Source organism: Chaetomium fimeti, assembly GCF_033439085.1.
Source record: "Chaetomium fimeti strain CBS 168.71 chromosome Unknown B0H64scaffold_1, whole genome shotgun sequence".
In the NCBI taxonomy this organism is placed as follows: Eukaryota; Fungi; Ascomycota; class Sordariomycetes; order Sordariales; family Chaetomiaceae; genus Chaetomium; species Chaetomium fimeti.
In genome coordinates, this window is record NW_026944329.1 from 578,792 (window position 1) to 606,336 (window position 27,545).

A 27,545-nucleotide genomic window follows, 5' to 3' on the forward strand; every position below is an offset into this window, starting at 1 on the left:
CACCAACACAAAACCAAACCCACCTCCATCCATCCAACATGGCCTCGGAAGAAATGGAGCTCGACGAGCCCGTCCAGCAAGGACCCGGCGACGCCCCCTCGAACAACGGCAACAGCTCCGCCAAGCTGGCCGCCATGCAGACCCTCACCAAAGCCACCGCCGTGCGCTCCATCGAAGGCTGGATCGTCATGGTGACCAACGTGCACGAGGAGGCCGACGAGGAGGCCATCCACGACAAGTTCGGCGAGTTCGGCGAGATTCGCAACGTGCACCTGAACCTCGACCGCAGGACGGGCTATGTCAAGGTACGTACGGACGGACGAGGCCTCACACTCCCTACCATCTGGAGCTGCGGATCCCCCCACCACCCCCCTTCCCCCGCCAACCCTTGCTAACGCGACGCAAAACACAGGGCTACGCGCTGATCGAGTACACGACGCTGGAGGAGGCGCGCGCGGCCATCGACGGCGCCAACGACACGGAGCTGCTCGACCAGAACGTGCAGGTGGACTTTGCGTTTGTGCGCCCGCCGCCGGGCAAGCAGAACAACAACAGCGGGCGGCTCGGCGGCGGGTCAGGCGGCGGCGGCGGCGGTGGTGGCGGCGGCGGCGGACCGCGGGGGTCGAATCGCGGGGCGCGCAGCGGGAGGAGTCGCAGCCGCAGTCCCGGGGCCGGGAAGGATGATGGTTTGTGATGATGGGGTGGCTACCACGATGGGCTAGGGGCACTTGAGGGAAGTGAATTGTTGCTGCGCTGGGCTGGGGCTAGACCTTGTGAATGAGGACGCAAAAAGAGCCGTACGGCGCAGAATTCAGCCGATGTGTGTGTCTCGAGGGAGGCTTGAGAAAACACGTCGGCATCTTGCCATGGCAGTTTGATAGTAAGTTCTTGTTGTCTTCCTTCCTCCTCCTGGCTTTAACTAACAACCGGAACAGAATGGTATATTCCAGCCGAAGACCCATGTTAGGTTTGGGCATCATGCGGCTGACGTAGTTCTACTCAACAGGCCAAAAGTAACAAAACAAGACACAAAAGAAAGATATTGAGCATGCATGTTTTAGTTGGCACAGTCTCCTCCTGCCGTGGCAGACTAGTATTCCCTATGGTTCGTAGTGAAAGTGAACTCGCGTCTTAAACTCTTAGCCAGAACTTCGGCTCCTGTTTGGGAAAGAGTCAACTTCTTGATATACCCTCTCCTCACATCAGAAAGTAACAGTACCGAACAACCATGCACACGAGATATTTATAATACCGGCAACGATAGGTAGGTAGTATTGCAGACGAGAATGCATTCGTTACACAGGGTGCCTTGCTAAATAAACAAACCTTTCAGTACCAGACCAACCGATACTAACAAGCCATGATGAGAATTGGAATAATAACGCCGAGCTGCCATGATACAGTATTGTTAGTGGTCAGGAAAATAAACCACAGAAAAACCAAGGCGCTCTCCAGCAACCGCTAACCACAGCCATTGGGCATCCCGCTCGGGGGGGGGGGGACCAAGCCCGGGCTGATGATACTCCTCGTGACATCGTATATCTTACACGCAAATGGCACCCAGAAAATCCAACTGGAAAAGACAAACAAAACTAGATGGGCAGGCTGGCAAACTAGACAAAGTACACAGCAAATATATGTCCATGAAACCAAGCAACCATCAGAAATACAAGCCAACCACCCACGAGCCCGCCCAACACCACCACATCCCCAGGCTTTACCGAATGCGCAGCGCCTAGCTCACGCACGCTCCGCTCCGCTCTTGTGCGCAGAAAGAGGTAGTTGAAGAAAAGGGGCAGGAATCTCAATAAATACCATTGCTTTGCTGATTGATATATGTGTCCAGGCCACCCCGACACTGACCAAACACCCAACCGACGACCAACACCAACACCAACACCGACCGCCCGACCGCCATTGTATTACAAGAGCAATATATTGCGATATGATAACAAAAAAACAGAGGATTGTGAGAGAGAGAGAGAGAGGAAAACAACAGAGTAGGTATCATTTTGGTCTCAATTTCAAGCCCAACGCAACGAAAAAGGAGAGCATGGAGTTGCGATTTGACTTTGCAATGCAAGGGTTGTGTGCAGTGCGGTCCAGCCCTCCCCCGACACGACCTGGATTCCTCGGTCGTCAACTTCTTCTTGGCGCCACTCTCCAACAGCCATCAATCCCACCGGTCTCCGCGACTTCCGGTACGGGTTGCTAAAGGAGGGCGGGTACACGCCAAGTACCCGACGTTTTGCGACGGTCAAGCATGGCTCACCCGATCTCGCCACCCCTGGCCTTTCCTCTCCTCCTGAAGAAGTCCATAACCTTCCTCGCGGGGCCGCTGCTGCCAGAGTGGTCGTGGCCGCGTGAATACGAGTCAGTGTCCCACGCGTCGACAAACCGCTTGTTTTTCTGCAGAACACCACGGTTGGCTTTGGGGCCACCAGGAACCCGGCGCCCGTCGTAGGCCCCGTCCTGGTGGGAAAGCTGTGGGAGCTGCGGCGCAGATCCGGCAGGGCGCCGCATGTTGTCCACCGACCCATCCGAGCCGCCGCTTAGGAGCGGAGCCGGCACATAGCCTTGGCTGGCGGACATATGTCCGTACCCGTTGGCGGGGTACTGCTCTTGACGCCCATAGGGATCGATCGACGTGCGGGATTCTTCATGGAGTTGTGCGTACATGCCATCTAGAGTGGACGCATCCACGTGCTGTTCCCGCACCATGTCCTGGTCCGTGTACCGACCATATTGGTCAACGGTCGGGGGTTCCTGGATAGGTAGGTCTTGCTGTGAATCGAGCTGCGGGTCATCTTTGCCGATCCCGATCGCCTTGAGCGAGAAAGATGCCGGGATGAACGAAAAACGTCTCGCGTGCTTCTCCTGGGACTTCTGCGAGCCGCTGATGCTGCCCGATGTCTTCTTACCGAGGCCGATAGAGAAGGACCTGCGGGAGCGCTTCGAATCCATAGACGGCCGCGTTTCATCACCTCCTGATAGCGAGTTGTTCATGCTGACAGGCGGATATTTCCTGCCCTTCTCCCCGGCCGGTTGCTGCTCCGCCCGTTTGCGGTTCTTACCGCCAAACAGCGACCCGCTCCGGCCGAAGAGCTTGCCGCCAATCTCGCCCATTGTGCTAGACCGTTTGTGGCCCTTGGCCTCCCCGCCCGAAGCGCCTCCGGGGCTGGTATCACCCGTCTCGGGACCAAGGCCGGAGAGCCTGGCGAATTTGGGAGGTAGAGTGGTGCTGGGCCGCCCATACTCTTGAGGTTGGGGTTGGGGTTGGGGTTGTGATGTCGATGTGGGGATTCCGTAGCTGCTGCCGCTTCGTGATGGTTGTTGGATCCTTCCGTGGGCATTTGTATCTGCAACCTCGGGGGGCACCGGCTGACTGTACGAGGGTTTCGCGCCCGCCCCGGGGCCCTTAGAGCCGGTCGACTGCATGGAGCCGCCGGTTGCGGGCCTGGCGGAAGAGGTGCTTGGGACTGTCGGCATGAACGGGCCCTCGCGTGCGCCGCGAACGGCTGCGGCTGATGAGCTCGGATTGCGGTGAGTGCTCGGCGGCCTCCTCGACGCGACCGGCGGCTTGGCGTACGACTCTGCACCCGCATGGTGATTTTGAGGCAACGGCTTCTCCTTGGGTGATGATGTCGAGCCAACGTCGGCAACCTCCACAGCTCCTTGGCTCCCGGGACGAGCACGCGTACGGCTGCCGGATGCTTGAGTGCCCGACGATTCGCCGCGTTGTGTGGTCGTATTCGGCGCCACATATTCCACCTGCACCGTACGACGCTTGTTGTCCCTCTGCTGCTTGGCTTGCGCGGTAGCCTCTGCGTCCGCATCGATGGTGCCCTGTTTGCTGACCAACCCGCCAATTGGAGGTGAAACGGCCGTCTTTTTTGACGATTCCCGCACCGACGAACTCCGCCCGAGGGACGGGTTCTCCTCCTCTTCTGCGGGTACCGTCGTGTTTTGGATATCTTTGGGGCTCGTGGTGCTCGACGTAATGAACTCGACGACATGGGCGTACTCGCTAAGCCAGCTGTGGCGGGCCACCTCAAACAAGTCCGCTCTTTTGCGCGGGTTCGGAACGAGAATCCTCCGCAACAGGTCGCGCGCGTGAGGAGTGACGTACTCGGGGAAGGTTAGCGGGGGTGTTGACGATGTATTTGTAGAGAAGGTTGATATTGTCGCCTTCGGGGTTCGCCGGGTCGTCATCGAAGGGAAGATAACCAGCTAGCATCGCGTACTGAATGGAGATGTAGAGGTTAGCGCCAACTAACTCCCTGCACCACGAACCGCACCACTTACCAGGATAACACCGCAGCTCCAAACATCCACCTTTCTTCCGGTGTATAACGAGTCACTAACTACGAGCTCCGGCGCTGCGTAACAGGGGCTGCCGCAGCTGGTTTGCATTAGGTCGCCCTTTCGTGAGCCGTTGGCTTTGACCTTGTCCAGCCCCACGCGCTTAACGAATTCGCGATCTGTCAGGTTCAGCTCTTCCTCCTCGCTCAGCTCCTCGTGCGGGTCGAACGTGTTAGCGAACCCAAAGTCTGTGATGATGATGTTGCGGTTCCGATCCAGTAGGAGGTTCTCCAGCTTCAAGTCGCGGTGCACTATTCCCTTCTTGTGCAGGTAACCCACCCCTGACACGAGCTGGGCGAATAACCGCCGTGCGGCGTTGTCCTTCAGGTATCGGTGGTTCAAGATGTAGTCAAACAGCTCGCCCCCGGAGGCGTATTCCAACACGATTCCATAGTGCCTATCCGATTCTTCCATCTTATGGAGTCGGACAATGTTGGGGTGCGTTAGCTGCTTCAAGATGGCCACCTCGCGCATAATCTTGGCCATGCGTGAGGGGTTGCCGCCTAGCTGGTCCTTTTTGATGAGCTTGATGGCGACCTGATGGCCGGGTTAGCGGGACAAGCGGATTGGGTGACTCGGACGACGACGTACCTGCACACCTCCTTCTTGCTTCCAGCCGAGTTTGACTTTCCCGAACTCACCCTCACCAATTGTATTCCCCAATATGAACTCGCCAAACTTGGTCTGCTTTTCGCGTCTTGAGTGATCGTGCCGACTTCTCCCGCTGCGCCTCGTGTCTTCTGCGGGGTCGGACATTGCAACCACGGGGGGTGATGCCGCATCGTCGTCGTGCAGTCCCGCATCTTGGTGCGGCTGGGCCAGGGCGAGGCGCTCCTTTTCTCTCTCAATGTCAACTTCAGGCTGGGAAATCAAGATGCTGTTCAAAATCTCGCTCGCCTCCCTTGACGGTCCGTTGGTCGAATGCGCGTTGAGAGGCGGTGAGCGGGCTGGTCCTGTCGCCGAAGGGTTTCCGCGGGCATCGCGGGTGCCATTTACCCCGTATTGATCCTGGGAAGCTTGGTTTGCTCGTCGGCTGCGGGAGCTCTGCTCGGACGGATCTATCCTGCCGTTCGCGTCGCGGCTGGAATCGGCGTGGGTTCGGCGGGACGGGTCAGCGGAGCGCTCGCTAGGTTGAGTCCGCCGGGAACTTGATGTCCGCGGAGGGACGGCGGTCGGCATGTTACGCCTTCGCTCCGCGAACTGTAGTTCAGAAGGATCTGTGGCGGAATGCACCGGAATTGTCACCGGTGAGGCGACGGCGGCGCGGGAGCTCATTGGAGCGTTGGGAGAGGGGTCCGCGTCGTCGTTGGTGCTGGGTCTGTAAGGAGGTCGTCCGGAAGACGATGCTGGTGAGGCTCCCGAGAGTTCCTGATTTGCATGATAGCCGGGCCCTTCCCGTGTCGGAGATGGATGGGCCGACGGGTATTGTCGACCGAATTGCGAAGCAGCTGATGTTGGATGATGGGGCACTGTTTGGAAAGCACTGGACATTTTCCGTCTCCGCAGACGCGCAGACAGGCAAGCAAAGTGCGTGCAGCACTAGCAAATGTTTTTGCCTGGTTGGGGGGATTGGTGCCAGTTGAAGCGGGATGATTTGGGGGGTCGAACAGGACCTCTCCTCTCAGCAAAACCAGGAAATCGCGGTCGGTCGAGATGAGACAGAAAATCGCCGACTGTGCGGCGGCGGTGCAGCGCCCTCGAAGTTCCCTGTTTGCGTGGTGCTAAAGTCCAGAAGTCGATTGGCGGTTCGTACTATCAATGGGCCAATTCGATTGGCATTTTGTGCTGCGATTCGATGTCGGGAATCCCGCGTGCTGATTGATCGCCTGCCGTCGGGTTTTAGACTCGCAGGTGCGACGGTGATGTTGGGGTCGCGAGGAGCTACTGCGAAGCCTGAGTCGTGGGCCTTGTTTACTCGCGCCGCACCCGCAGGACAATGCGCCTAAAAAGTTCGGGGGCGGACTCGGTATACGGCAGAGTCTGGAGGTCGGAGGGTAGCCCTGTGCTCCGTGCGGATCGCTCTCCCGTCGCGCGACGGTGGAGAGGGGGAGGAGGGGGGGAGGGAGGAAGAGGGCGGTGAGGGAGGAAGGGAAGGTTTGAGGAGCTGGGAGCGGAGAGCCAATGGGTTTGTTGTCGATGTGGGTGATTGTTTGGCGCTCTTGCCCGCGCTGCCCGTTTCTCGGCTGGGGTTCCTTCCCCCAGTTCCTCCCGCCCGCAACTCGGCCAAGATGTTGGCCAACATGTCCATGCTCTGCAGCATTTGTACAGTGGGAATTTTGGCTTAAAGCTGTTACAGGCCGCCGTTAGCGCCATCGAGGGAGATACATAAACTGCCACCAATTTCCGCTGGTCTGACTCGTACCAGCCCGGTCAGTTTTTACCTCGAAGCCCTTTAATTCCCCAGTCCCAAGCCACCCTCCAGCAGCTGCCGTCGCTCGATTCAAGCACACCTTTCACGTTTCCGCAGACGCGGCTGTCAACAATGGCCGGTGGTTAGTGGGCCGTTGAGCGGGCTGTGAACCAGACCTCGACGGAACATCGCGTTTGGAGAGGAAGCCAACGCGCCAACAAGCCTCGTTCATCTCACAACTTGCCTTCGGACGCATGAAAGCCATAACAACTGTGTAATGGATCAACCTCTTCCTCCAGCTTGAGCGGTCGACCCGTATCCTGACATCACCCGACGCACTCACACCCTTGGGCTGACGGGCTTGCATCACTGACGACGACAGATGGCGATTACAAACAACTCAACTGCATCCCGCTCACGAAACATCGCCGCCTCGCTCAGCCAGTTCCCCTTCATGAAGTGTGCCTCTTTCCGTCTGATGTTTCGAGGCATATGCGGGCATGATTGGATCCTCAAGGGCTGTTTTGCAGATCCTCGTCGCAGTGCCAAGCGATCCGTCCATCCAGCACACTGTGCGTCTTGACCCCTAATAGCAAGCGCCTCCGTACCTGGGCCAAGCGGGATTGAGACATGGTTCAGGGGTATCCGTTTGCAATGCGGTGGACCTTTTTCCACCGACTCCATCATCCCAAAAGAACCCCTCCAGGACACCGACAGAGGGATATCAAAAACGGTTTCGGCAAAGGGGCGGTCGAGATGCACATTGTGACACGATGCACAGAATACAAGTACACAGTAAGCGGCTTTGTTTTGAGTTGTGCCGGCTGTGCCCGTGGCTCTGGGATAATCACTTCCTTCGGGAGCTATCCGAGGGAGCAGGGACGCGGTGAGAGGGTTGCCACAACCGAGGGATTCACAATCCAACCTTGAGAACGAGCGGGCTTTGCGCAAAACGCCGGTTCGCCCGTATCGCCGTCTCCGCATGACACCGATGTTGAACGACAAGGTAATCTGCCCATGGAGCACAACAATCAACCTGCCCACAACTAGTTACCAAGTACAGAATAATCTGTACCAACGTCGCCCATCAGGCCATCCCAGGCTAATATAAACGTGGACGGCGGCACGCATTGATGTCGGAGATGAGGCGCATATCGAAACGCAGGGATGCACCAGCTGACGGCATCCCCCACGGCCGTCGAAAACGGCAACGCCGTGAACAAATCGCATCGTCCCAAAGCAGGGCATCCCATCGTCCCTTTCGGAATTGCGGCTGATCTCGCGGTGGAGTCCCTTGCCTGAACGAGACAGAGTCACGTCCACCCTTGACTTCCAGAAGCGTGGCATCACCCCTCGGCCCCTGCCCATCATCGCAGCCGCGCTTCAGGATCAGAAGCCCAGAAACTGGGCTGACTGAACGACGCTGTCAGGGGCGGAGAAGCCGTGTTTTCTGGCCCCCTTGCAGCAACATGCACCCGCGGCTGCAGGAACAGCAAGATTAGGTGAGATCGGAGATTGAAAAAAAAAAGAAGCACAGATCGAAGCGGCATTGAGATCGAGCACAGGTCGCAATATTTAGATGCACTTGCCCGGCATGTGGAGAGGAGGCGTCCAGCATGCGCCCGTGTATTTGGTCAATATATTACAGGCATGTATGTATTACCTGGTCAGGTATGACGTGTTTCGTAACACCGCGTCCGACGACGTGGGAACAACTTTGCTTTTTGAAAGTGAACCTTTTCAATGTGTCGTTTGGGTGCTCGTTTGTGACCAAGAGGGGAAACCCCAACCCACAGTAGAGAAAAGCAAAACCGGCAATTCGCGAACCCAAGAGCCGGCCGCACTCGCCCGCTGCAAACAGCCTTGTCTTACACTGTTACACACCTCGGAAGCCGACATTATCTAAATATTGATGCCCAATCCAGGGCTACTCACCATCCCATCTTCTTTTTACACAGTAGACGCCCCATCTACAACTTGATAGTGATATCGTACATGTCCAACCCGACCGCAGCAGCCGTCAACACGGCCATATACCCACCCAACAGCCCCATTGTCGGGATTCTGCCCACATCCAGCGTGCGCACCGTCATGTTGACGAGCCCCGTCAGGAGGTTAGCCAGTAGAAAGATGGCCAGGCCGTTGCGGTTATACGCCTTCAGCACACGGCTCGTTGCCGTGTCGTAGGCCTCCTTCTCCGACTTCGCGTCCTGCGCCTTGTAGAATGCAGGAAAGAGAAGCGTGTCGACCAGGCAAAAGGCCAACATGAGCCCGCTGTTGGAGGCCACCACCCACAGTATGTATGGCAGGTTTGCCAACCGCCTGGATACCGTCAACCCCGCACCGTATGTGTAGTCGGTGCAAAGGAGGTAGAGGGTTATCCAGACCGCCGACCACCCGGCCAAGTTGAGCACTAGCGCGCGGCGCCGAGAGCCAGTGGCTCCGGACGCACCGTCTCGGGCAAGGCTCCTCGGTAGGACGAGCATGCCCGTGTCTTGGCCGGCGAGGAAAATGGCGAGGTATCCAATAAAACTGAAAATTCCCTCTCTGTTCATGGACAAGAGGTCGGTCCTCGGTCCCGCCAGGATGTACGCCTTCAGCTCCGTAGTCTCCAAAACCACCTGGTACAAGGTACCAAGCAGGATGGCCAGTCCGGCATACGACGGCACCAACTTGAGCGCCGACTGGAAGAGCGCCACGAAAGGTGGCAAGAAGCCCAGGGTAAAGAAGAAATTCCAGTGCACGCCATACTCCGTCACGTGTTCGGCATAGTCCAGGCCCTTGACGCTAAGCAGCCTCACAACACCCAGAGCGAGGAGCGGTAGAGAGTGACGCAGTGACCGCATCAGCCGAGTAGCTAGCGGTGTGGTTCGACCGTCGGCGCGCTCCTTGAGCACGGGCCGAGATGCGACGACGCCGGCCGAGTAGACAAATGACCCGACGCCCATGTCCATCAGCGAGGTACCCCAGGTTTCCACCTTGGCGTACCGGCGCGGGAACAGACGGAAGTCGACGGCGAGAATGCATATGCAGGTGACGACCATCATGTTGCCACGGTAGTTGGTCAGAAAGGGCTTGGTGGAGAGGGCACCGGGGAGCCCCGGCGATGTTTTGGACTGCGCATTGGGCGGGAGCTGGGGCTTTTTCTTGCGTGCCGAGGGGTTGTTCGGGGGGCTGAAATAAACCACGGCGGCGGGTGCCAGGAGGAGGATGTTGAGTAGGAGAGGCACGCTCGAGTAGAGAGTGACGGAGAGCAGGAGGGCTCCCACGTTGAGGAGGAAGTCGACGACGAAGGCTATCGGGTTATACGGCTTGAAAAACGTTTGTCGGGCTTGGAGGGCAGACCAAAGGAGGGAGACGACCTGTGATGGGATGGTTGATCAGCGACATCCCCGTGATAGCCTCGTTCGATAGTTCCGTCTGATGGTTCATACCGGTGCCACTGCGCAAACCTGGGCAATCTCCACCACGGACCCGCCCGAAAGGTTTGAGACAAAGTCCTCCTTCAATTGCTTGTAGCTCGGCGATGCTGCTGCCGCTGCCGCGGCCGCCGCCAAGTCATCGGCCAAATCAGCCATGTGGAAAGACCTAAGCTGAGGAATATGGGATAAACGGGAGGAGGGGGGGAAATCGGCGTCTCAGAATTTCAGGATAACATTCGTTCTCCTCAACAAACGATCATGCGGAAGTTGCGACTGCCTAATGCCGAAACCCGGCAGTAATTGCCAAGTGAGAAGTGATAGTGGAGGAGTTGTCAGTTTCAAGTTGGCGATGCCAGCTTGCGACTTCCCGATAAGGCCGCCAGCCGCCAAGGTGCGCCCCATCCGGCCAATAGCAACCCTCAGAAGCTCTCCAGGCTGCCAAGACTGGATGCATGCCTGCTCCCTGTCACATTCCAGCATCAGACGCCCGCATTCCAAACCCAATCCTCAACTTTCATGAACTCTTGAATTAAGTTTGGGTTCTCCTCAAAATGTATCGGACGAAGACAAGCAGTAATCATCACTCCTACATCATAAAATGCTGATATATTCGACATTTGGTCTTCAAAGGCTTCAACAACAGCTACGTTTGAACCTCGGTTCCGAAATTCAGGATGCTGCAAACAAATGTTGTCAGTGGCGTGCTTGGGTTTTTTTTTTCTTTGTCCTCTATCCCGGGTTGTGCCGGGAGACTGCACAACTCAGGAGGCTAGTGACGACGCTCTGCTCTGGAACGCACAGCATACCGTGATTCCCGCTATCTTTCCTGCGAGCTCGTCACACTCTGCACGCCCCCGGTCTTTGTCCACCTCCCCCCAGAACTGATGAGTCGCCCAGAGCTTTGTCTCGCATCATTGCCTCTGGCTGACTCACCGGGGATACGGGCTGCTTTGAGGGCGGCATTCTTTCACTGCCGAAGAAAGGGAGTAAGTACAAAAGCAGGCGTCGTCGCCAGCCACGCCGCCACCCCCATTATCGTCGACATGTTCCTCAGCACTTGGAAGGTTGCACTCAACACCACCAGAAATATTCTCACCGTGGTGTCGAACCAACTAGACGCAAGAGTCACTTGAACCGAAATCAGTTGTTACCACACGCCATCACCCAGGATGGAGACAGAGACGAGGTCTCGACCCGAGCTGCGTCCGGTTTGGACCGGCCGCGGCGATCACCCCCAGCCCTCTCCCGGAACCACCGCGCTCTCTGCGACGAGCCCTCTTTACTCGGCATCCTTGAGTTTGCCCAGCCCTATGCACCCAACACCGCCTGGCTATGACCCCATGAGAGCCCACGAGCGAGCTTTGGTGGATAGGCTGGACCGCGTAGATCCTCGGGGGAGGCGGGGATCCCAGCAGTCGCCAACCACGGCCCGGTCGCTCTCCCCCATATCCGAGCAAAACCCAGATGCTCGACGCGGGTCTGCCGCCAGCTTACCCTTGCCCCGTGCTCCGGCACCCTCTCCGCTGTCTCCCAAGCTCATGCAGTACACCGGCCCGCAGACCCTCGCGGCCCGAACGAGAGAGATCCTGCTCGGGGGGTTGCCTGACGGACTACCACGATCGCCGTTGACACCCGCCATCACTAGCGCCATCGACGACCGCCGCCACTCGCTCCCGGCATTATCCTCCCCTAGTGGGCGGCGTAACAGCCAACAAATCCGAGAAGGCCTCCAGGATTGGGGCCATGTATACTTTGGCAACAAGGCCATCGCCGACTGCTTAGTGTCGGCCGTCGCTCTTCGGAGACATAGCGACAGCTCCTCGACAGACGGTGATGCGGCATCCCTGGAACGGCCGTCCGGGGACAGCAGCCAGCTCACCATTCGTGCACGCGTGAGACCGTGCGCGCTCAATCGGGAACCTTTTCTCCTTCGGCGGACATTCGATATGGATGGGCTTAGGGCTACCATCCCGGAGCTGCCGCCCCCATCGGCTGGACCTAGGCGGCCTTCCAGTGAGCTTCCTCTCCGGAGCCCTCTTCCAACCGGCAGGCGGCGTTCATCGGTGGCGGCCAGCGCCAAGCACGGTCTAGATCGCGACAGATCTCACGTCCAGAGCACAAATACAGTGCCGATCCGTCAGTGTGGTTTCTCCGGTTGTCATGATCGTGCCGTAGCTAACAAGTCTCCTACAGATGCCAAGTATGCACGCGCTTTCTTCCCCGTCCTGGCCGCGTTTCTCTATTCAGGCCACATCGAGAAGGGCGACATAATCGACCTGCCCATGCCTAACCCGAAGGTATGGGCTCAGACGGTGGCACACGTTTACACCGGCCAGGGAGAGCTCACGGAGGCAATCAAACAAAACATCGAGTACCTCGGAGGGAAAGCGTGAGATAAGAGCGTGGGGCGCACGAAATCATTCTTCTTTGCCGTCATCGCTCACATGATCTGGGACTGCCCCTGACTACTAATCGACCCCTCTCATCATGTACTTTTGTATGGCGGGCCTTGCCCTGGACTTCCGCAGTATGTCTTTGATGGCGAAATACATTGCTAGTGAGAACCCGCGTTTACCCTTCCGTCGTGTACCGTGTAAGTCGCGCTGACCGGAATATGTGCTCCGTGTTTGCTATCGAGATGGCGTGTCCGAGTTGTGGCCATCGATTGAAAGTGCCTGCTGGTTGGAAATACAAGACTGCGCCCTCCCGCGGGTAAGTTTCTCGCCCCCTAGATCCTAGGCCTTTCCCGAGGCCGATGTTTTGTCTCCGCCGTCTGATGTTAGAGTGGCTAGGCCGATTCGCAGCTGATCCTGAGTCAATACCACGATTATTCGATGAGTCCAGATTCAACTGCCCCTCACCTTCAACCACGGGGACTACGAGAGCCGCCCAACGCCTCTGGTGTGTATATCTATGCCAGTGAGCGTGCACGGTGGTCGTCCACCCTTTCGGCCCAACTGCCATGGACACTGTTCACATCGTGATCTCACCGAGCCAAACGGTCGAAACAACAACTCAAACGGCAACACCAAGTTGACCCAATGAGTAACGTTCCCAACCGGCGTCCCCGCCTGGCCCCGTCTGTCTCTACGCCTGATATTTTCTGCCGGCCCATGGATCCCGCCCCTGCACCGTTGGTGTACATCAACGGCTGGAATGGCGTCGGGAAGGAGACGGTAGCCGAGTACCTGACGCTTCTCCTCGGCAGCGAGAATTCACTACTCGTCGACGTCCGCAGTGTTGGCCGGGAGGCCGCCAGCAGCAGCAATTGTTGCGGCATCAACCGCACCGCCTCCAAACACAAGCACCAACGCCGGCACGAGCACCACCCGCTCTTGACTCCCGAACATCCGCGCTACTTCTCTTCCGACGTCGACTCCTCCATCCACGACCTCAGCCCCCTACCCTCACCCTCCTTCTCATCCACTTCCTTCTCGCCCCCCTCCTTCTCATCCCCCTCCTTCTTATCCCCCTCCTTCTCATCCTCCTCCTCCTACTCACCAACCATCTCCCGCTCCGGCTCCATCTCCTCCGCCTCCACCGCCTCCACAGCCGCCACCTCCACCTCCACCACCTCCGCAACCCCCACCGCCCTCAAACCCACCCCCCCAACAACAACAACAACAATAGCAACCACCATCCCCCCCTCCCCAACAGCAACCACAACACCAGCCCCCGCCCCCGCCCCACCCTGCAGCAGCGAGAACCTCACCGCCCTACTCACCCGCCCCCGCAACGGCGCCCGCATCGCCGTGCTGCCCGCCTGCTGCCCGGATACTGCGGCGGGGCGCGCCGCCCTGCACACCTTCGAGGAGGCGGCCGCCCGCGCGGGGCGTCTGTTTGTCGGGGTCGTGCTGTGCTGTGCGGACGGCGGCGGCGGCGGGGGCGCGGCTTGCGGGGGCCGGAGGGCGGGCGGGGGTGGGAGTGGGGGTGGCGGTCGAGGTGGTGGAGGGTTTGGTGGTTTTGGTGGTGGTGGTGGTGGTGGTGTTGGTGGTGTGGGTGGTGTGGGTATGGGGAGGGCTGTTGGTGGCGCCCCGAGGAGGAGGGTCGCTAGTGTCGGGGGGTTGGACTCGGTGCTGCTGTCGTCGGCGTCGGCGTCGGCGTCGGCGTCGTCTGGGTGGTCAAAAGAGGAGGGGGGCGGGGGTGGGGTGGGGAGTGAGGATGGCGGTCGTGCTGATGGTGGTGATGGTGGTCACGGAGAGGGAGGAGGGAGACAGCCGACGGGTGCGTCTATTATAGGACGGGGTGCGGGAGGGTACGGGGAGGCGAGGGGGAGGGCGTTCAGTCTGTACGGTCCTGGAACCCAAGTCGGTGGCGGAGCTGGGCCTGGGACGGGCATGGGGTCGTGCTGGGCTCGGGGCGGCGGGTCGGAGCTTGGCCTGGCGAGGCCTACGAAGGCTGGGCTGACCGTTGATGCCTCATGTTTGCCGCCATTTGAGGTGGCGTTGGAGATTATCGCGTTCGTGAAGGGGCTACAGGCAGAGAGGGATGCTGAGCTATGCAGCAGTGCCTGTAGCGTTGCCACGACGCCCGGGGAAGGGCTGGAGAGTGAGGGGAAGCTGGAAGCGCCGGGAGTGCCCGAAGGGAAGTGAGGGTGAGGTCTTATACCAGAGTGGCTGGCGCAGTCTCTCGGCCCCCCTCCTCAGCAGGGCTGTCCCGAGGGGACAGGCACGGGCTAAGGGCGGTACAGATTATATCTTGGCCTCCGCGATGTGGCCCCGAGACCAACGAGCCACGCCGCGCGCCTAACGGGTTCTATTGGTTTCCCCTCACCGACTAAGAAGCGAGACCAACCAGATCTGAGCGAGCCACACCGGTCACGAAGCCACACCGCCCCCCAGGGCACAAGACCAGGCCGGGTATCTCGGCACCGTACCCGTACGGCGTATTATATTGCGCGGTGTGGTCTGCCTTGTTTTGTTTCACAACCTCCTGCAGGAGAGGGACGGGCCGTGTGAGACACAACGTCCAGGCAAGGATGGGAGACAATATCACATGGCGCTTCAGCAGGGGACGACCGGCCTTGGCCTCTGTTCGGGCCGGAGTAGCCTCCGGCCCCTTTCACCCACGCTGCTCACCTTACTCCCAGTCCGGGGGATACGACACGGTGAGGCCAGACCGAGGTCAGACCCATCCGGTATATGACCAGGGTCAAAACTGTTAAACCCTCCGGTCTGGGGTCGTTCGTTGGCTGTAACCCCCGGTTTCCGCCCAGCTTGCCTACACCCACGGCCCTCCAGCGGTGCTGTACCGGACCAGGGGGCGGAAGGGCATCCCCGGGACGGCATCTCGCAGATTCACCCACGATAGCCGCAGGAAGGCCCCCAGATTGCGCCACGGGTGCAGTAGACGAGTGGGGAGCACAGCCGGGGAAGAGTTCGACATGAACCGGATCTTGGCTACGACAGGGGCGCGTGTCATGTAAGGGACGGACTGTGTACCCATGGTTGGTATTTGGATGCATTTCACGGCCTGTTGGCGCTGGCGTCGGCATTGAGGCTTGCTTGAGGGACAAGTCTAGTTGTACTTTTATCGGAAAGATGATATCCAAACATGAAAGCATGAAATGAGAACACCGCTTTACGAAAAAGGTTTCAATCGCCATGTCCCGCCCTCAAGAAATCGCTCCCTTATACCTGTTCCTATGTATACGACTCCTTCGTCCAGATGTTCAGACACAAGCCAAAGATAGCGGTTCAAACTCCGTAGTGTATGTCATAATCGTAGCCACCACCACACTTACGCTGCCAACTTCCTAGGAACGAGTTTGCCACGTCTCATTAACATTCATCAACTCCCCCACGGCCAGCTTTCCACACTAACGACAAACAAGTTCCGTCCCCTGTAAAACCATCCCACTCACATCCACTTCGAATGTCTCCCCAAACGGAACACTCCGTGGCAACACTATCGACCATATCCACATCTCCACATCCCACGAGCCTCTCCCCCATATACATGAGAAGTACATGAGGTACATCCACGGTACCTCACACGACAACCACCAACAAGGCAGGCCAAAAAAGCAAGCGCAATCTCCGCAGGCCCCTCCCAGAGCCCTCCGATCCCCCGACGCGGGCCGAAGCCACAGCAAAAGAAGAGGAACCCGGCGGGGGCACAACTCCACACAAGGGCGATCACCAACAAGGCTCAGGGGTGGTGGAGGAGTGAGGGGAGGAGTGCGAAAGTCAAAAAGCAGGCGAACCGAACCGAGCCGAACCAACAACAAGAAGTTGATCGCCCATGACCCAAGATGGCGCAACTGGAGCGCGCAACTCCTCAAGCAATTGCTCTCATCACAAAAAGTCCTCAGGCCCCATCGCAATCTTGTTGCGCGTCGAGCAGGCTCCACGGGCGGTGCGACGCTGCAACGGGTGTCGCAGTCTCCGGAATAGGTAGGTTGCTACGCCTACACTGGGCGCGCGGGAAGGAAAGACGTAACAAACTCCCTCACTTTCGCAGGCGGCGAGTCCCTTCCTGGCCTTTGCCTTGATTCACCAGGCTCGCTTCCCAGCGAGCCCAGATTCCAGCCCTCCCTGCTGCTGTGCAAGGCGACCGAGGGAAAGAATCAAGTTTTAGGGGTCGTCCTCGTATCACTTGACCTGCCGTGAGACTAGATTAGGATATTTGATGTAGTATGTATCAGCAAAGCTGAAACCCAGCGGTGGCGTGAGAGAGTATCAACCCATCTCTCCATCTATCCAACCCACCAGCCCACCATCTCGGCTCAGCTGCGAGAGCGAGAAGCAAGATAACAAGATCTCCCATTCCCAGTTTCTTTCCCAACTTGGTTGCAACCCCCCGCCAAATCTCTCCGATGTCCGGATCGCCATCAATAATCCCTCGGAGAAGCAGCACCCAGTTGCCTTGCCTTTGCGGGAGGTTGCCTTGTGCCATCAACCCGTTCGCACATACTTTCCGCATACAACACGTCTCGAGAGGCAATCGCCGCAAGGATTGGCGTTGTCCCATCAATCACAACACGCCGCTTTCCCTTCCCTTGTGGTAGTGGGATGCCGCTTGACTTGCAGGACCCTTTCGGTTCCTCCGTCGCCTCCCGTACCCGGCCAATCACCCCGCCGTGTTCGTGCTGGAACGAGGGGGGACCAAGTTGGTTAAACGCCGGGCCCAGGGCTTGGCCCCGCTCATGCGACTCTGAAGCGGTTGATTGCGTGCATGTTGGCGGCAGCGCCCAGGGTCCAGACACCACAAGATTATGTGAGCCGGGAAAAAAAGAGGGGATAGCTCGGCCGTCAACTCAGCAATCATTCGACCCAAGGAAAAATGGGGGAGGAATATGTCAAAACTTTGCATAAATTGCAACTTATGTGCGTGTGTGCGTCTCCCACAATCCCACAAACTCCCTCACCTTCGTGTATTTCTTATGTAAACACTCAGAAACGCAACCCTCAAACAAACACCGAAACAAAACACCCTGCTGGTCTGGTGCGGCTAAGTTAGGTAACCAATTCACACCCGGCTTTGTTTCGTTTCATTTTCGTGATCTCCTCCGGCCTAGACCCGGCCCTCGCCTGAGCCAAGCGGCCCCAGATTTGCGATCCGCGCCGTCGACCGTTGACAGGCCGTGCTTTTTCAAGGGTCTCCCGGCGGGATGCGGGGCAGATTGCGGATCCCCGGCCTGAGTCGCCGAGGGGGCTGCCGGATTCCACCCTATCGCCGTTGATGTTTCGCTTCGGGACTTTGGCCGCAACCCGCTCGCATATTTCGACAGTTCCAGCCGGCCTGCAGCCAGAAGGAGATGGACAGGTGTCCGGAATGTGACACCTCAGCTTTGCATCAAGCCTTGCTTTGCATATCTCAGCGGGCGGAAGAGCTCTGGCTGCTGCCGGGCATGGAAACTGCAGTGCGTCTGCTCCAGTGTGCCGCCCATCGTGGCCTCACCATTCCATCTTCGGAGCTACCGATGGTTCTCGCCAAGGAGCCACTTGGCTCAACTCCTCCGGCCTTCTTTCCGAAGATTGATCCTTAGAGGACAGAAACCGAAGTGGCCTTGCCAAATCCATATTCTGCGCGCAATAACTCAAAAAACAAAATAAGGAATCCTCATCCATCCTAATCGTCCGCAGTCAATGATTCGGTAGCGTGCTGTGAACCGGCGTTGAGCAAACCGTGGGATCGTGGCTGGCCTTGGCATCTTGATAAGCTTCTCGCTTCGTAGATCTTCTCCTTTCTTTTTGCTTCCCTCCCACGGTTACCACAACCGTCGATCAGGAAGTTCCAGAAGCAGGCCGGCCGAGACCAACCTATGAGAGTGGCCGGTGGCTTGATCTCTCCGACGACCACGGAGGAAGTATGTCGGAATGATGGCATGAACGCCTTTTAACCGGCCATTCCGATGGTAGGTCGTTGCCACTTGTCCAAGGCACGGCAAGCCACGCCAACAAAACGCCACGGGTTTGACAAGTCGCTCTCACGTGAAGCCGTCGGCCGGCGCTGGAGTGCATCATCATCGCGCCGCCGGCGGGTCCCTGAGATCGCCGTCACTCTCCCGGCTAAGTAATCTCGCGGGCGTTTGGTGACGCAGTTCGCGTCAAGACAACCATCGCCATTTCGGGTTCCGCGTGCATGCCCGCAGATTCTAGCCGTCCATCCACCCACCCACTTGCCATCATCCGGCGCCGAGCCCACCTTCCTGGTGTCACCGAAAGGGGGTTGTCGCCGATGGAGTCGGCGCCGGCAGGCTCGGGGTGTCGCATTGCGGCAGTCCCTTCCATGCCGTGCCCCGAGTGCCGACTTCGCAAACCCACACGGTCCACGCTGTTCCGGGACAGCAGCATGACGCAACATCAGTTTCGTGCCGCGCCCGGTTTGTTTTCTTTGCATTTTGTGTCCCCGCTTGTTGACACGCTGGCTGCCGCTTCCCCAGGCTCTTGCGTCAGTCTCCGTCCCGCGGCATCCCAGCCTGCCTCCGCGTCAACAGCCTGCATCGTCTTTTTGTCAAGAAAACCCCCAACTGCCGTGGGAATTATCAGGTAACGACTGGGGCCGCGACACCGTGGGCGTGCATTCGCTTGCCGTGGTGGTGCACTACGGCGGGAAGCCCTGCATCGGAAAGCCCTCCCAATGCTGGATGAGGTGGCATCGCCTGCATGTGTTGGATGTCTTGGACCTGCGGGTGCGACATCCGGCATATTGGCAAATGCACATTGAGCTGCAGGGCGGCAGAGTAGAAAAATAATGCAATGAGACGATGATAGCAGTAGTTTGGCGTGAAACTGCGGTTGGTAAGAGTGTCTCAAAAACTGGTGACGCGTCTCTGCGCTGGGAGAAGGGAAAAGAACGAGATACCTACCTGGTACATGCCCTGCTCCAGCGCTGTCTCTCTGGGCACCGTTACGGAGTCCGGCAACTCGCGGGTTTTTCGGATTCCGTCTGCCTCCACCCCCTCCCCCAACACCCCCTCAACCCTGACCCCAGTACATGCCAGGCCGAGGGTAATCTCTGAGTGGTCGGCGACGAGAGTGCTGATCGTGAGCACATGCGCACCACCGATCGATCCCACGGCTCTTCACTAGCCCAGTCTGGAACCGCTCCGTTGTGGCACAGCCACAGACTCATCTCATCCACGTGCGAAAGCTGTTTGGGAGAATGATCGTCGAGTTGACGGCTTCGATGTCGACTTCGACGTCGCTCAACTCTCTGAGGCAGATTGGTGATGAGAGAAACCCGGTCTTGCTCCACTGTCATCCCGCTCTTCCTGCTTTGACACGCCCATCAACAAATGCAGACTGCAGTAGCTTGACTATCTTCTGCAAGACATGCGTCGTTGAAAGCCCACCCAAACTGTGCCACACTCCCACACGCCTGTGGGCCCAGCAGATGCAGGTCCGAGAGGAAGGGGTAAGGCGCGGCTCCCTGGGTGGGAGGGGTAAACAGCAGCGCTGCAGTCGGTGCTAGACACACCCTCGAGGGGTGTTTTGGAAAGATTGGCTGGAGAGGTATGGCAGGGATTAGGCGGCTCATTGTGCATCGTCGTGGGGCTTTGGACGGAGGTAATTCTTCAATTCTTCGGATTGCCTGATTGTTTACCAGGCCCTCCACTCCGCCGAGCGTTGGCGGCTTTAGATCGATGCAGATTGACGATTCGGTCGATTGTGCTTGCTCCTTGCGCAGCGAGTGGGTTGCGTGCCGCATCGTGGTGGACGTCACTTCGGGTGAAAGTGGCATCCTCGTGTTGAAGGGTGTGAACGAGATCGGAACTGTTCCCAAACCAGTTGCTTGGCGATCAGGAGCCTCCACGCCACAGCGGTTATGTCTACCAACGAGGTCGCGTGCCGGCGCGATGCGATGTCTCAAGCAACTGAAAAGTCTCCGTGGCCGATCTCCGAGACAGGCTGACCGAGTTAGCTGGAGCCAGAGTTGTCATGGGGCCACCGAGCGATGATGAGGTGAGACCGAGTCTCCGAGCTTAGCCGGGGATTGTTGAACAAGTGCCCTTTCCTTTTTAAGCATTCCTGGGGGGGTAGATGCTATTCCAATTCCGTTTCGGTATGATCCTCCTCACAGGCGGGTGGAGAAATAGGCGAAAGTTCTCGGCCTTTTCCTGACCGTGCCGTTACAACGGCAATCGCATGAGGCAGGAGTAACGCCCTTTCGCATGCGGCTGGGAAGCGGGGGTGTATTTTATAAAGGACAAGCCAACATCTAGGCGATTCTGGCACCACATATCCATGGCGCACAGGTAGAGGCCGCGAGGATGATCGCTGCTGGCAGGGTTTGCTTGATCGTGTGTCTGGTGTGTTTGGTGCGCGCCACGAAGGAGGGTCCGATGTTGTCTGCTGTGCATGAAGCACGTAATGCCGTCGGTGTACGGTACCCAGCGCGCCTCGTGTGCCATGTGTGTGTGTGATGAGTTCTTGGTCCTGAGACCAATCGCTGGCAGGAACGGGCATTCCCCAGGCATCCAAGATGGGTAAGCCGAAGACCCAGCCCGTGAGGTGAGACAGTCCAGTGACGGTGACGTACCTTCCCTACCTCGCTCAACGGTCTAGGCTACCTTGGCTGAATGCCTGCCGGTCGCTGGGGAAGGAGCAAGTGGGCCGAGGACAGCGGAGGGGGGCAGTCACGACTCACGAATCAACCCGACTCAGAAGCTGCAGCACCTGCTCGGTCGACCTGCACGAAACCGCCCCTGTCCGGGACCTCGCCATCTGCTATCCGCACATGGGGGGTTCGTCCGGAGTTCCCTGTCTGCGGGGACAACCAATCGTGAAGGCAAGCTGCAAGATCGTTCATGCGCGAGGCCTGCCAGGGCAGTCGATGGCTGGTCCATCTGCAGGACGGGGACCAGGGTTCGAGGCGTGGGGGGCAGGGACCTGACTGCGTGTGCTTCTCGATCAGGCATTCTATTTCGAGGGCCCCGAGCAGGTTACCACGAACGGTGACATCTGTCGCCTCGAAATCTGCTGTGTAAGATAGTACTTCGTATACTTGTAAGCTCCGCATGACATGTAGCGGCGCCGTCGAGGGGACATGTGACTCGATGGAAGTGAACTCTCGGAGGCAACTGTGTGAAATATCTACCAGAACGGCAAAGATATTCCCTTTTCGTACGCGGGACTGCAATGCTGATGTCAATAGGGCATGGAAGACCGCAGCAGCGTGGGAAGAGGGCGTGTGTCTGGCCGGGGAGTGAGAATTGGGGAACTTTCGCTTGTTTTCGCCAAAACTCACCAAACACACATACACCTGTTGACAATTCGTCCGGATATACGATGGGAACGCGCACCTGCGGGCAAAGCATCATCATGCCGGATCGCGCCCTAGTCCAGGTTGAAGTTGTGTCACATGGGCTCCATCCGGCCAAGATTCGAAGCATCATCTTGCACGAGGCAAACGCACAATGGCGTGCATTGATATGTTGTACCACCTAACAAGGGATAAGATCAGTCCACAGTAGCCTGATTGGGATATTTGCTTGCCCTTGATTGGCCAATTGTGAGTATCATGGATTTGCGAATCAAGATCCCAACCACAGATCGTCAAGAGGCCCCGGCTGCAACAGTGAGGGCTTCCCCATTTCGGTCATTGTTTTTTGGTTTAATTTGTTTATTTTCTTTATTTTTTTTTATCTGAGCATTTCCGTTTGTCTAAACACCTAGTCTACCTAACTATAGTTAACGGATTGTTCTAATGCGCCTCGAATTTCCTTCCTCCCCCGTGTCTTCACAACCAACCTGGGATTAATTCCTGCTTCAGCTGTAACTTCCCTTCGGCTCCTCTTTTTGTTAACCACACAAAAGCTTGAGAAATAACTAGAGAAACAAACACCCGTATCATTCTATGCCCACAGGGAGCCAGGCTATGCGCCGCAAGCTTCCGATGCCATCGTCCTGTCCTTCCTACCACCCCAGCCATCGCCAATTGGTACCATTAAGATTTAGGTAGACACCGGCTTCCCGTTTAGAGGGAGAGCCAAATCCTTCCCCCCAGAGGTCGAAAATGAAAAAGAGAAACAAAAACTCAAACTTTTGTTTTCCCGACTCGGCCCCGATCCGATCCCCGTTTATTTTATGGTGCCTCGAAAAAGAAGATGCGCCCCGGCATGGGTCACCCAAATTCCCTGAAGCAATCCCAGCCCATGTCGAGTCCTGTTTAACCTCGACCCTGTACCCCTGGTGCCATGGAGACCGAAATGAAATCCATATCATTCAGCCATGAGTCGTAATGTTCGTTGAGCCGGGAGGATGAGAAGGTCTCTTGTTGGAGACCGTCGAAAACCAATGTGCCCGTTGGTTGGTTGTTGTTGCGATGCTGCCTTAGCGCATTGGAGCTTTGGTGGCTTTTGGGAAGGGAACTTCCGCCGTCACAGTGCAGCCAATGAGGTCGCGCTTTTGGGACGACATGGCGGCGCGGCGGGCCTGTGAAAACCGAGAGTGCCGCATTGCTTTCGGCAAGTCCGGCCCAAATGGTGTTGACATGCTCTGGCTGCGAGGAGGCTTCTCCTGCAGACGGAAAGTGTTGTGCTCGTCACCGTCCTCACGGCTTCCCCAAGACGTCTATTTTTTGGTTAGATAAATGGTTAGATGGGGGAGGAGGGCAACTCGTAGCATACCTGTTTGAGGGTGCAGAGCGCCCACAGCTTGATCAAGCCGTGAAAATAGCCGAACAGGATGGACACCGGCAGGAACATAATATCACTCGGGTTCCTGCGGAACAGCCCAACCAGTTTCACTACTTTGGTAAAGGCGAACATGAATGCGATCTCCGTCCCAAGCAGGATGTAGCGATTCTTGAGCTCCCAGTTCTCCGTACCCCACCAGCACGAGAAGAGCAAGAGAGGGTCGACAAGGAACGCGAGCGAGGTGAAAGTCGCAATGTGCAGGGCATAGGTGCACCACGGCTGCTGACTGGATTTTACCGTCGTCAGCAGAAGCTCAAACTCGTAGAAGGGGGAGGAGGCATAGCATACCTCAGGACGTATTTCTCGTGGACCAGGCTAGTCCAGTTGCTCCTCCAGTTGCTCCGTGCCCAGCGAGAGCACTGATAGAGAAATTTGGTGCTGTTTTCGAGGGTTGTCTCAATCTCGCACTCGCGGTGGTACTGAATCCAGGTCTTCCACTGGTGAGCGACCAGCCAGCGAGTGACAAAGTTGTCGTCATCGGCGTTAAGGATGTACCTCCCCCATTTCTCGTTCTTGAAGTTGCCCAAGAAACTATAGCTCTTGAGAATCTCCGTTCGGTAGGCACCCGTGCGCCCAGACATGCACGAAGTGCCGCCGTCGATATTGTGCGTCGCCGAGATCTCAAAATTCCGGCGCTCAATGTAAGCGGCACCGAGCCAGTTGAAGATGCGGGTCATGATATCCCCGTCGACGACGCGCTTTACCCTCTGGCAGGTCCCAACGCCGCCCATCTGATCGTCGTCAAATGGTGCGAGAAGCCATGGCATCAGGGTGGAAGGCCACTCCACGTCGTCGTCGGCCATGACCGTAATGGAAGTCTTGACGTGATCGTCTTCGAGCGCCTTACACACCTGCAGACGTTTGTTCGCCTTGTCCACGTGCAGTACATCGATTTCAACGGAGGAAGTAAAATCCGGCATCCGTAGAGACTCGGCGACCTGGCTCAGGGCTTCGTGCTTGTTCCATGTCGTCACGAGCACTAGTTTCGCCGGCTTGCAGGCCAGAATGCTCTCGAGCGAGGGCCGCAGCTCCTCTGGGCGGTTATGGATGGTGGGGATGATCACCGTGACGTCTTGGGAGGTGTATCTCGGCTTCTCCAAGTTTGGCACCACTGACTTGTAGCACCAATGGCTGATGCAATGGACGATAAGTCGCACGTATCGATGGAGCCTGTAATAAGCCGTTAGCCGGCGAGCAGCAAAAGGGCCACGGGGTGCCGAGAGCGGCACGCCAAGCCCGGGTAAAGCAACCATACCAAAGGACTATGTGAAAAACAGCCCAGAACTTGGTGGACCAGAGAAAGTCCAGCCTCGGAATTACAATATCCATTAATGAAGGCATGCTGAGGCGAAAAAAGCGGAAAGCGAGGAGTGTATCCGTCCTAAGGTCCAATATGACTAAAGTGGTTCAGGGACGTTTTCCAGCCCCGGAATATCAACGAGCACGTCTCGCTGAGCTGTGAATCGGGGTCGCCGAGATGGCAGTGGCCTGGTCGAGGCGGGACTGCGAAAATGGATTTGAAGACGGTATTCAGACCGGATCGGCTCCGAGGTTAAGCGAGTGCAGCTGGTCTGGCGACGGAAGGCAGAAACGGCACCGCCGTATTATGGGAATCGACGCCAACTGGGGCCGTCGTCAAAGAGGGTAGGAACGAAAGGTCTACCTGCTAGGCCAAAGGTTTGGACAGGAAGGCACCCCCGAATCAGACACCTCAATGAGCAGTGGTAGACGTTTGGCGAGAAAGGACCGGCCGTGTTCAAGGCGGGACTGGGGCGGCGGAAGGGAGACGGAACGACCGACACAAGCTGCTCCTGCTGACACGACGGGAATGTGCCGTCGGGGGAGGGTGCCAAGGGATGGTATACACGACAAGATGGGCGAGGGCTCAAGGAAACAAGACCATTGCCAGGACCGATTGGTCTCTTTCCTGGTGAACAACGACAAAAAGAAACAATAATAGAAAAGAACAAGAGGTGTCGGCAGACTGAGTTGGAGGGGGGGGTCTAGACTCGGGAGGGAGCACCGGGATATATAGGCAAGTGCAAGAGGATAACAAGCGAGGCAGAAGGCGAGGCAGGCATTGAGACTGTTACTTAACAAGTCGGCCGAGTGTGCCTGTGGAAACGAGGAGGGGCGAATGGCGAGACGAGACCGGGACTAGTAACGAGGGAGACGGTACCTGGAAAGTACAGCACGCCGGCCGCGGGCCGGCAAGCGTCTCTCGTGCATGTCACCAATGTGCTCCGGTCAAGTCCACCAGAAGTGAGATGCAATCTTAAGGTGCAGCCGTACCCCAGTACCCCCGTATCCCCGTCCCTCCGTACATGGACTGGCTCCAGCTGGTGGGCAAGTCCCTCTTTTGGTGCGTGGCTTCTCGTGCGGTGGAAACGCCAGATGGCGGGCGAGACGCGGGTAGGTAAAATGTAGGGCAGGGTAGCCGTCCAGCCCATGTCCATACATGAGGTGCATTGCGCAGATTGGTTGATGAACCGCACGTCGTAGTAGGCCAAGCGATGTCGAATCGGGAGGCAGGGGGGTGCCCCTACGCAGCCCCACACCATGGCTTGCCAAGGCCCGTTGGGGCTATGTTCCCTTCGGGGTATCGCATGCACCCTCGGAGGAGGGGGTGTGCAGACAGCCTGTGGAGGAGACAGACCACCCCACGTCCCTTTGAAGTCCCCCCCGGATGTGCAGCTTTTAATTTTTTGACATGCAAGCGAATCAGACGTACCGACGCAATTCCTCTCTGCTGTCCCAGAGCCCGTTTTCTCGCCCTTCTTCTATGGCGCCTCACCAGAGCGTTTTGACGTGCGTGTTGATGGTCAAAATTGAAGTTGGGGGGAGGAGGAACAAGAGACTTTGAAATGGCTGTGCGGAGTCGCGTTCCCTTGATCCACTCAGGAGGAGGGACCGAGAAGAGACAGCCGAGTACCACGAATGTACTTCGTACTTGGGCTGTTTGGAATCCACGTGAGAATCTGCGGCCGAGCCGCCCGTGCTCCGACCTTCGAGACGCCTGGGCTTGCCAGACTCTCGCCGGCCCGGTGAGTCCACCGCGGGCTAGATCGCCGTTGAGAGGGCGAAGCCTTCGCGTCTGGCTTTCTTTGGCAGCATCCTTCTCGTGACGGGTGCGCTGGCTGCCTGTGGCGATTGCTCGATATCACATGGGGAGTGCTCCGGGAGCGGTTATTGGCGAAGGGGTGGGCAATCAGCGCTGGAGTTCAAAGGCCCACAGGGGCCAAGGATCCATCGATAGTACAGTTTGCAAGTGATGGATCATCCAGTTGGGATGGCCATGTCCTGATCGAAGTCTGTGCGGCCGCAGAGCTCAGCGAGGTCGCAAATTCGCGCTTTTCCACCCCCCGAGAAACACATCGCTCGTTGCTCGAACAAGCCGCGCGGCTGATCATGGTGAGACTTATGAGGCCCATGTTCGCGCGCCAGGCAAGGGAGCGCGGCTGAAGAGCGAAGATCTGGGGTGGAGCTGTTGGTTTCTGCACCTCTTGGCGTCGCTTTGACGATTCGCGAAATCCCCAGCTCCCCAAGGATCCTCTCTGTTGGAGAATGTCTCGCAAACTCACTTGGATGTCCTTGTGCGCCTGGGCCCGCGGCCGAGAAGCGTGACAGCAAACGGCAACGCAAGGGGTGGTCTCCCTCGACTCGGTCCTAATACGGACCAACAAGGTCTTATCATGTCACCTTGCTGAAGGCCCCGTCGCCCTGTTTGGGCTTCGGGCCTGCCTCCTTGAGCAACCCTCTGGGGTAGGGGTGCGGGATGTAATTTGGAGAACCTGGAGTCGACGCATCTCAGGGTCCAAACCCCCCAACCGCAATCTTGGACCAGGGTCGGCCGAAACCATCCGTGTGAACCTTCGCGAACGGTTGTGCTGCGCCTTCCCGTCCCGGAGCCGATTGTGCCTGGTTGTATCGGGGAGCTCTGTGACGGCCGGTTGGGTACGCAGCTCTCGTTTCTCGTCTTTCGTCGAATCCGGTATCCTCCGGTGGCGAGGACGGCTTGATATCGCCGATCACCGTCCGGTCGAAGCCGGCTCGGCACTCATCACGTCGAGGCACGGAATACAAGACCCGCAAAGCCCTGTGGGAACGACTGCTCACTCGTCGTTACACCTTGAATGCGTGATCCGTGCGCCCATACATCCCATGAGCGGCCCGCAGGTGCCTCCGGAGATATCAACCTATTCGGCCGTGTTGAGGGTGTCGGCAATGGTTTGACCCACAGAGAGGTGAAGCACACAACACCGTTGCA

At 57.7% G+C, this 27,545-nt stretch overlaps 9 protein-coding genes across 9 annotated transcripts; 3 read left to right on the top strand and 6 right to left on the bottom strand.

Annotated features, from left to right (window-relative positions):
• Positions 1–38: 38 nt before the first annotated feature.
• On the top strand, positions 39–1,214 carry B0H64DRAFT_447939 (uncharacterized protein; the record flags this gene model as incomplete). The annotated part of the gene is made up of 4 exons (XM_062807031.1): positions 39–305; positions 413–686; positions 809–880; positions 936–1,214. 4 exons carry the CDS (start codon positions 39–41, stop codon positions 965–967), a joined length of 645 nt encoding a protein of 214 aa, XP_062663456.1. The 3' UTR covers positions 968–1,214.
• Positions 1,215–2,137: 923 nt separating this feature from the next.
• Positions 2,138–5,853, bottom strand: B0H64DRAFT_447945 (uncharacterized protein; the record flags this gene model as incomplete). The annotated part of the gene is made up of 3 exons (XM_062807032.1): positions 2,138–4,230; positions 4,306–4,899; positions 4,954–5,853. The coding sequence occupies 3 exons, from the start codon at positions 5,851–5,853 to the stop codon at positions 2,269–2,271; spliced, it is 3,456 nt and encodes a 1,151-aa protein (XP_062663457.1). The 3' UTR covers positions 2,138–2,268.
• A 1,115-nt stretch (positions 5,854–6,968) lies between these two features.
• Positions 6,969–7,993, bottom strand: B0H64DRAFT_3103 (uncharacterized protein). Its single transcript, XM_062800146.1, has one exon. It carries the CDS (start codon positions 7,694–7,696, stop codon positions 7,079–7,081), a length of 618 nt encoding a protein of 205 aa, XP_062663458.1. The 5' UTR covers positions 7,697–7,993; the 3' UTR covers positions 6,969–7,078.
• Positions 7,994–8,682: 689 nt separating this feature from the next.
• B0H64DRAFT_315420 (GPI-anchored wall transfer protein 1) lies at positions 8,683–10,290 on the bottom strand (the record flags this gene model as incomplete). The annotated part of the gene is made up of 2 exons (XM_062800242.1): positions 8,683–10,074; positions 10,147–10,290. The coding sequence occupies 2 exons, from the start codon at positions 10,288–10,290 to the stop codon at positions 8,683–8,685; spliced, it is 1,536 nt and encodes a 511-aa protein (XP_062663459.1).
• An 834-nt stretch (positions 10,291–11,124) lies between these two features.
• On the top strand, positions 11,125–12,851 carry B0H64DRAFT_3112 (uncharacterized protein). The gene is made up of 2 exons (XM_062800152.1): positions 11,125–12,270; positions 12,328–12,851. Exons 1-2 carry the CDS (start codon positions 11,304–11,306, stop codon positions 12,525–12,527), a joined length of 1,167 nt encoding a protein of 388 aa, XP_062663460.1. The 5' UTR covers positions 11,125–11,303; the 3' UTR covers positions 12,528–12,851.
• B0H64DRAFT_3113 (uncharacterized protein) lies at positions 12,852–14,967 on the top strand. Its single transcript, XM_062800153.1, has one exon. The coding sequence runs from the start codon at positions 13,176–13,178 to the stop codon at positions 14,724–14,726; it is 1,551 nt and encodes a 516-aa protein (XP_062663461.1). The 5' UTR covers positions 12,852–13,175; the 3' UTR covers positions 14,727–14,967.
• A 3,332-nt stretch (positions 14,968–18,299) lies between these two features.
• On the bottom strand, positions 18,300–19,162 carry B0H64DRAFT_3119 (uncharacterized protein). The gene has a single exon (XM_062800156.1). The coding sequence runs from the start codon at positions 18,976–18,978 to the stop codon at positions 18,475–18,477; it is 504 nt and encodes a 167-aa protein (XP_062663462.1). The 5' UTR covers positions 18,979–19,162; the 3' UTR covers positions 18,300–18,474.
• Positions 19,163–19,735: 573 nt separating this feature from the next.
• B0H64DRAFT_3121 (uncharacterized protein) lies at positions 19,736–20,473 on the bottom strand. Its single transcript, XM_062800157.1, has one exon. It carries the CDS (start codon positions 20,320–20,322, stop codon positions 19,870–19,872), a length of 453 nt encoding a protein of 150 aa, XP_062663463.1. The 5' UTR covers positions 20,323–20,473; the 3' UTR covers positions 19,736–19,869.
• Positions 20,474–22,864: 2,391 nt separating this feature from the next.
• B0H64DRAFT_3320 (glycosyltransferase family 2 protein) lies at positions 22,865–24,805 on the bottom strand. The gene is made up of 4 exons (XM_062801029.1): positions 24,534–24,805; positions 23,567–24,448; positions 23,210–23,504; positions 22,865–23,153 (listed from the first exon to the last, which is right to left on the bottom strand). Exons 1-4 carry the CDS (start codon positions 24,617–24,619, stop codon positions 22,914–22,916), a joined length of 1,503 nt encoding a protein of 500 aa, XP_062663464.1. The 5' UTR covers positions 24,620–24,805; the 3' UTR covers positions 22,865–22,913.
• Positions 24,806–27,545: the final 2,740 nt, after the last annotated feature.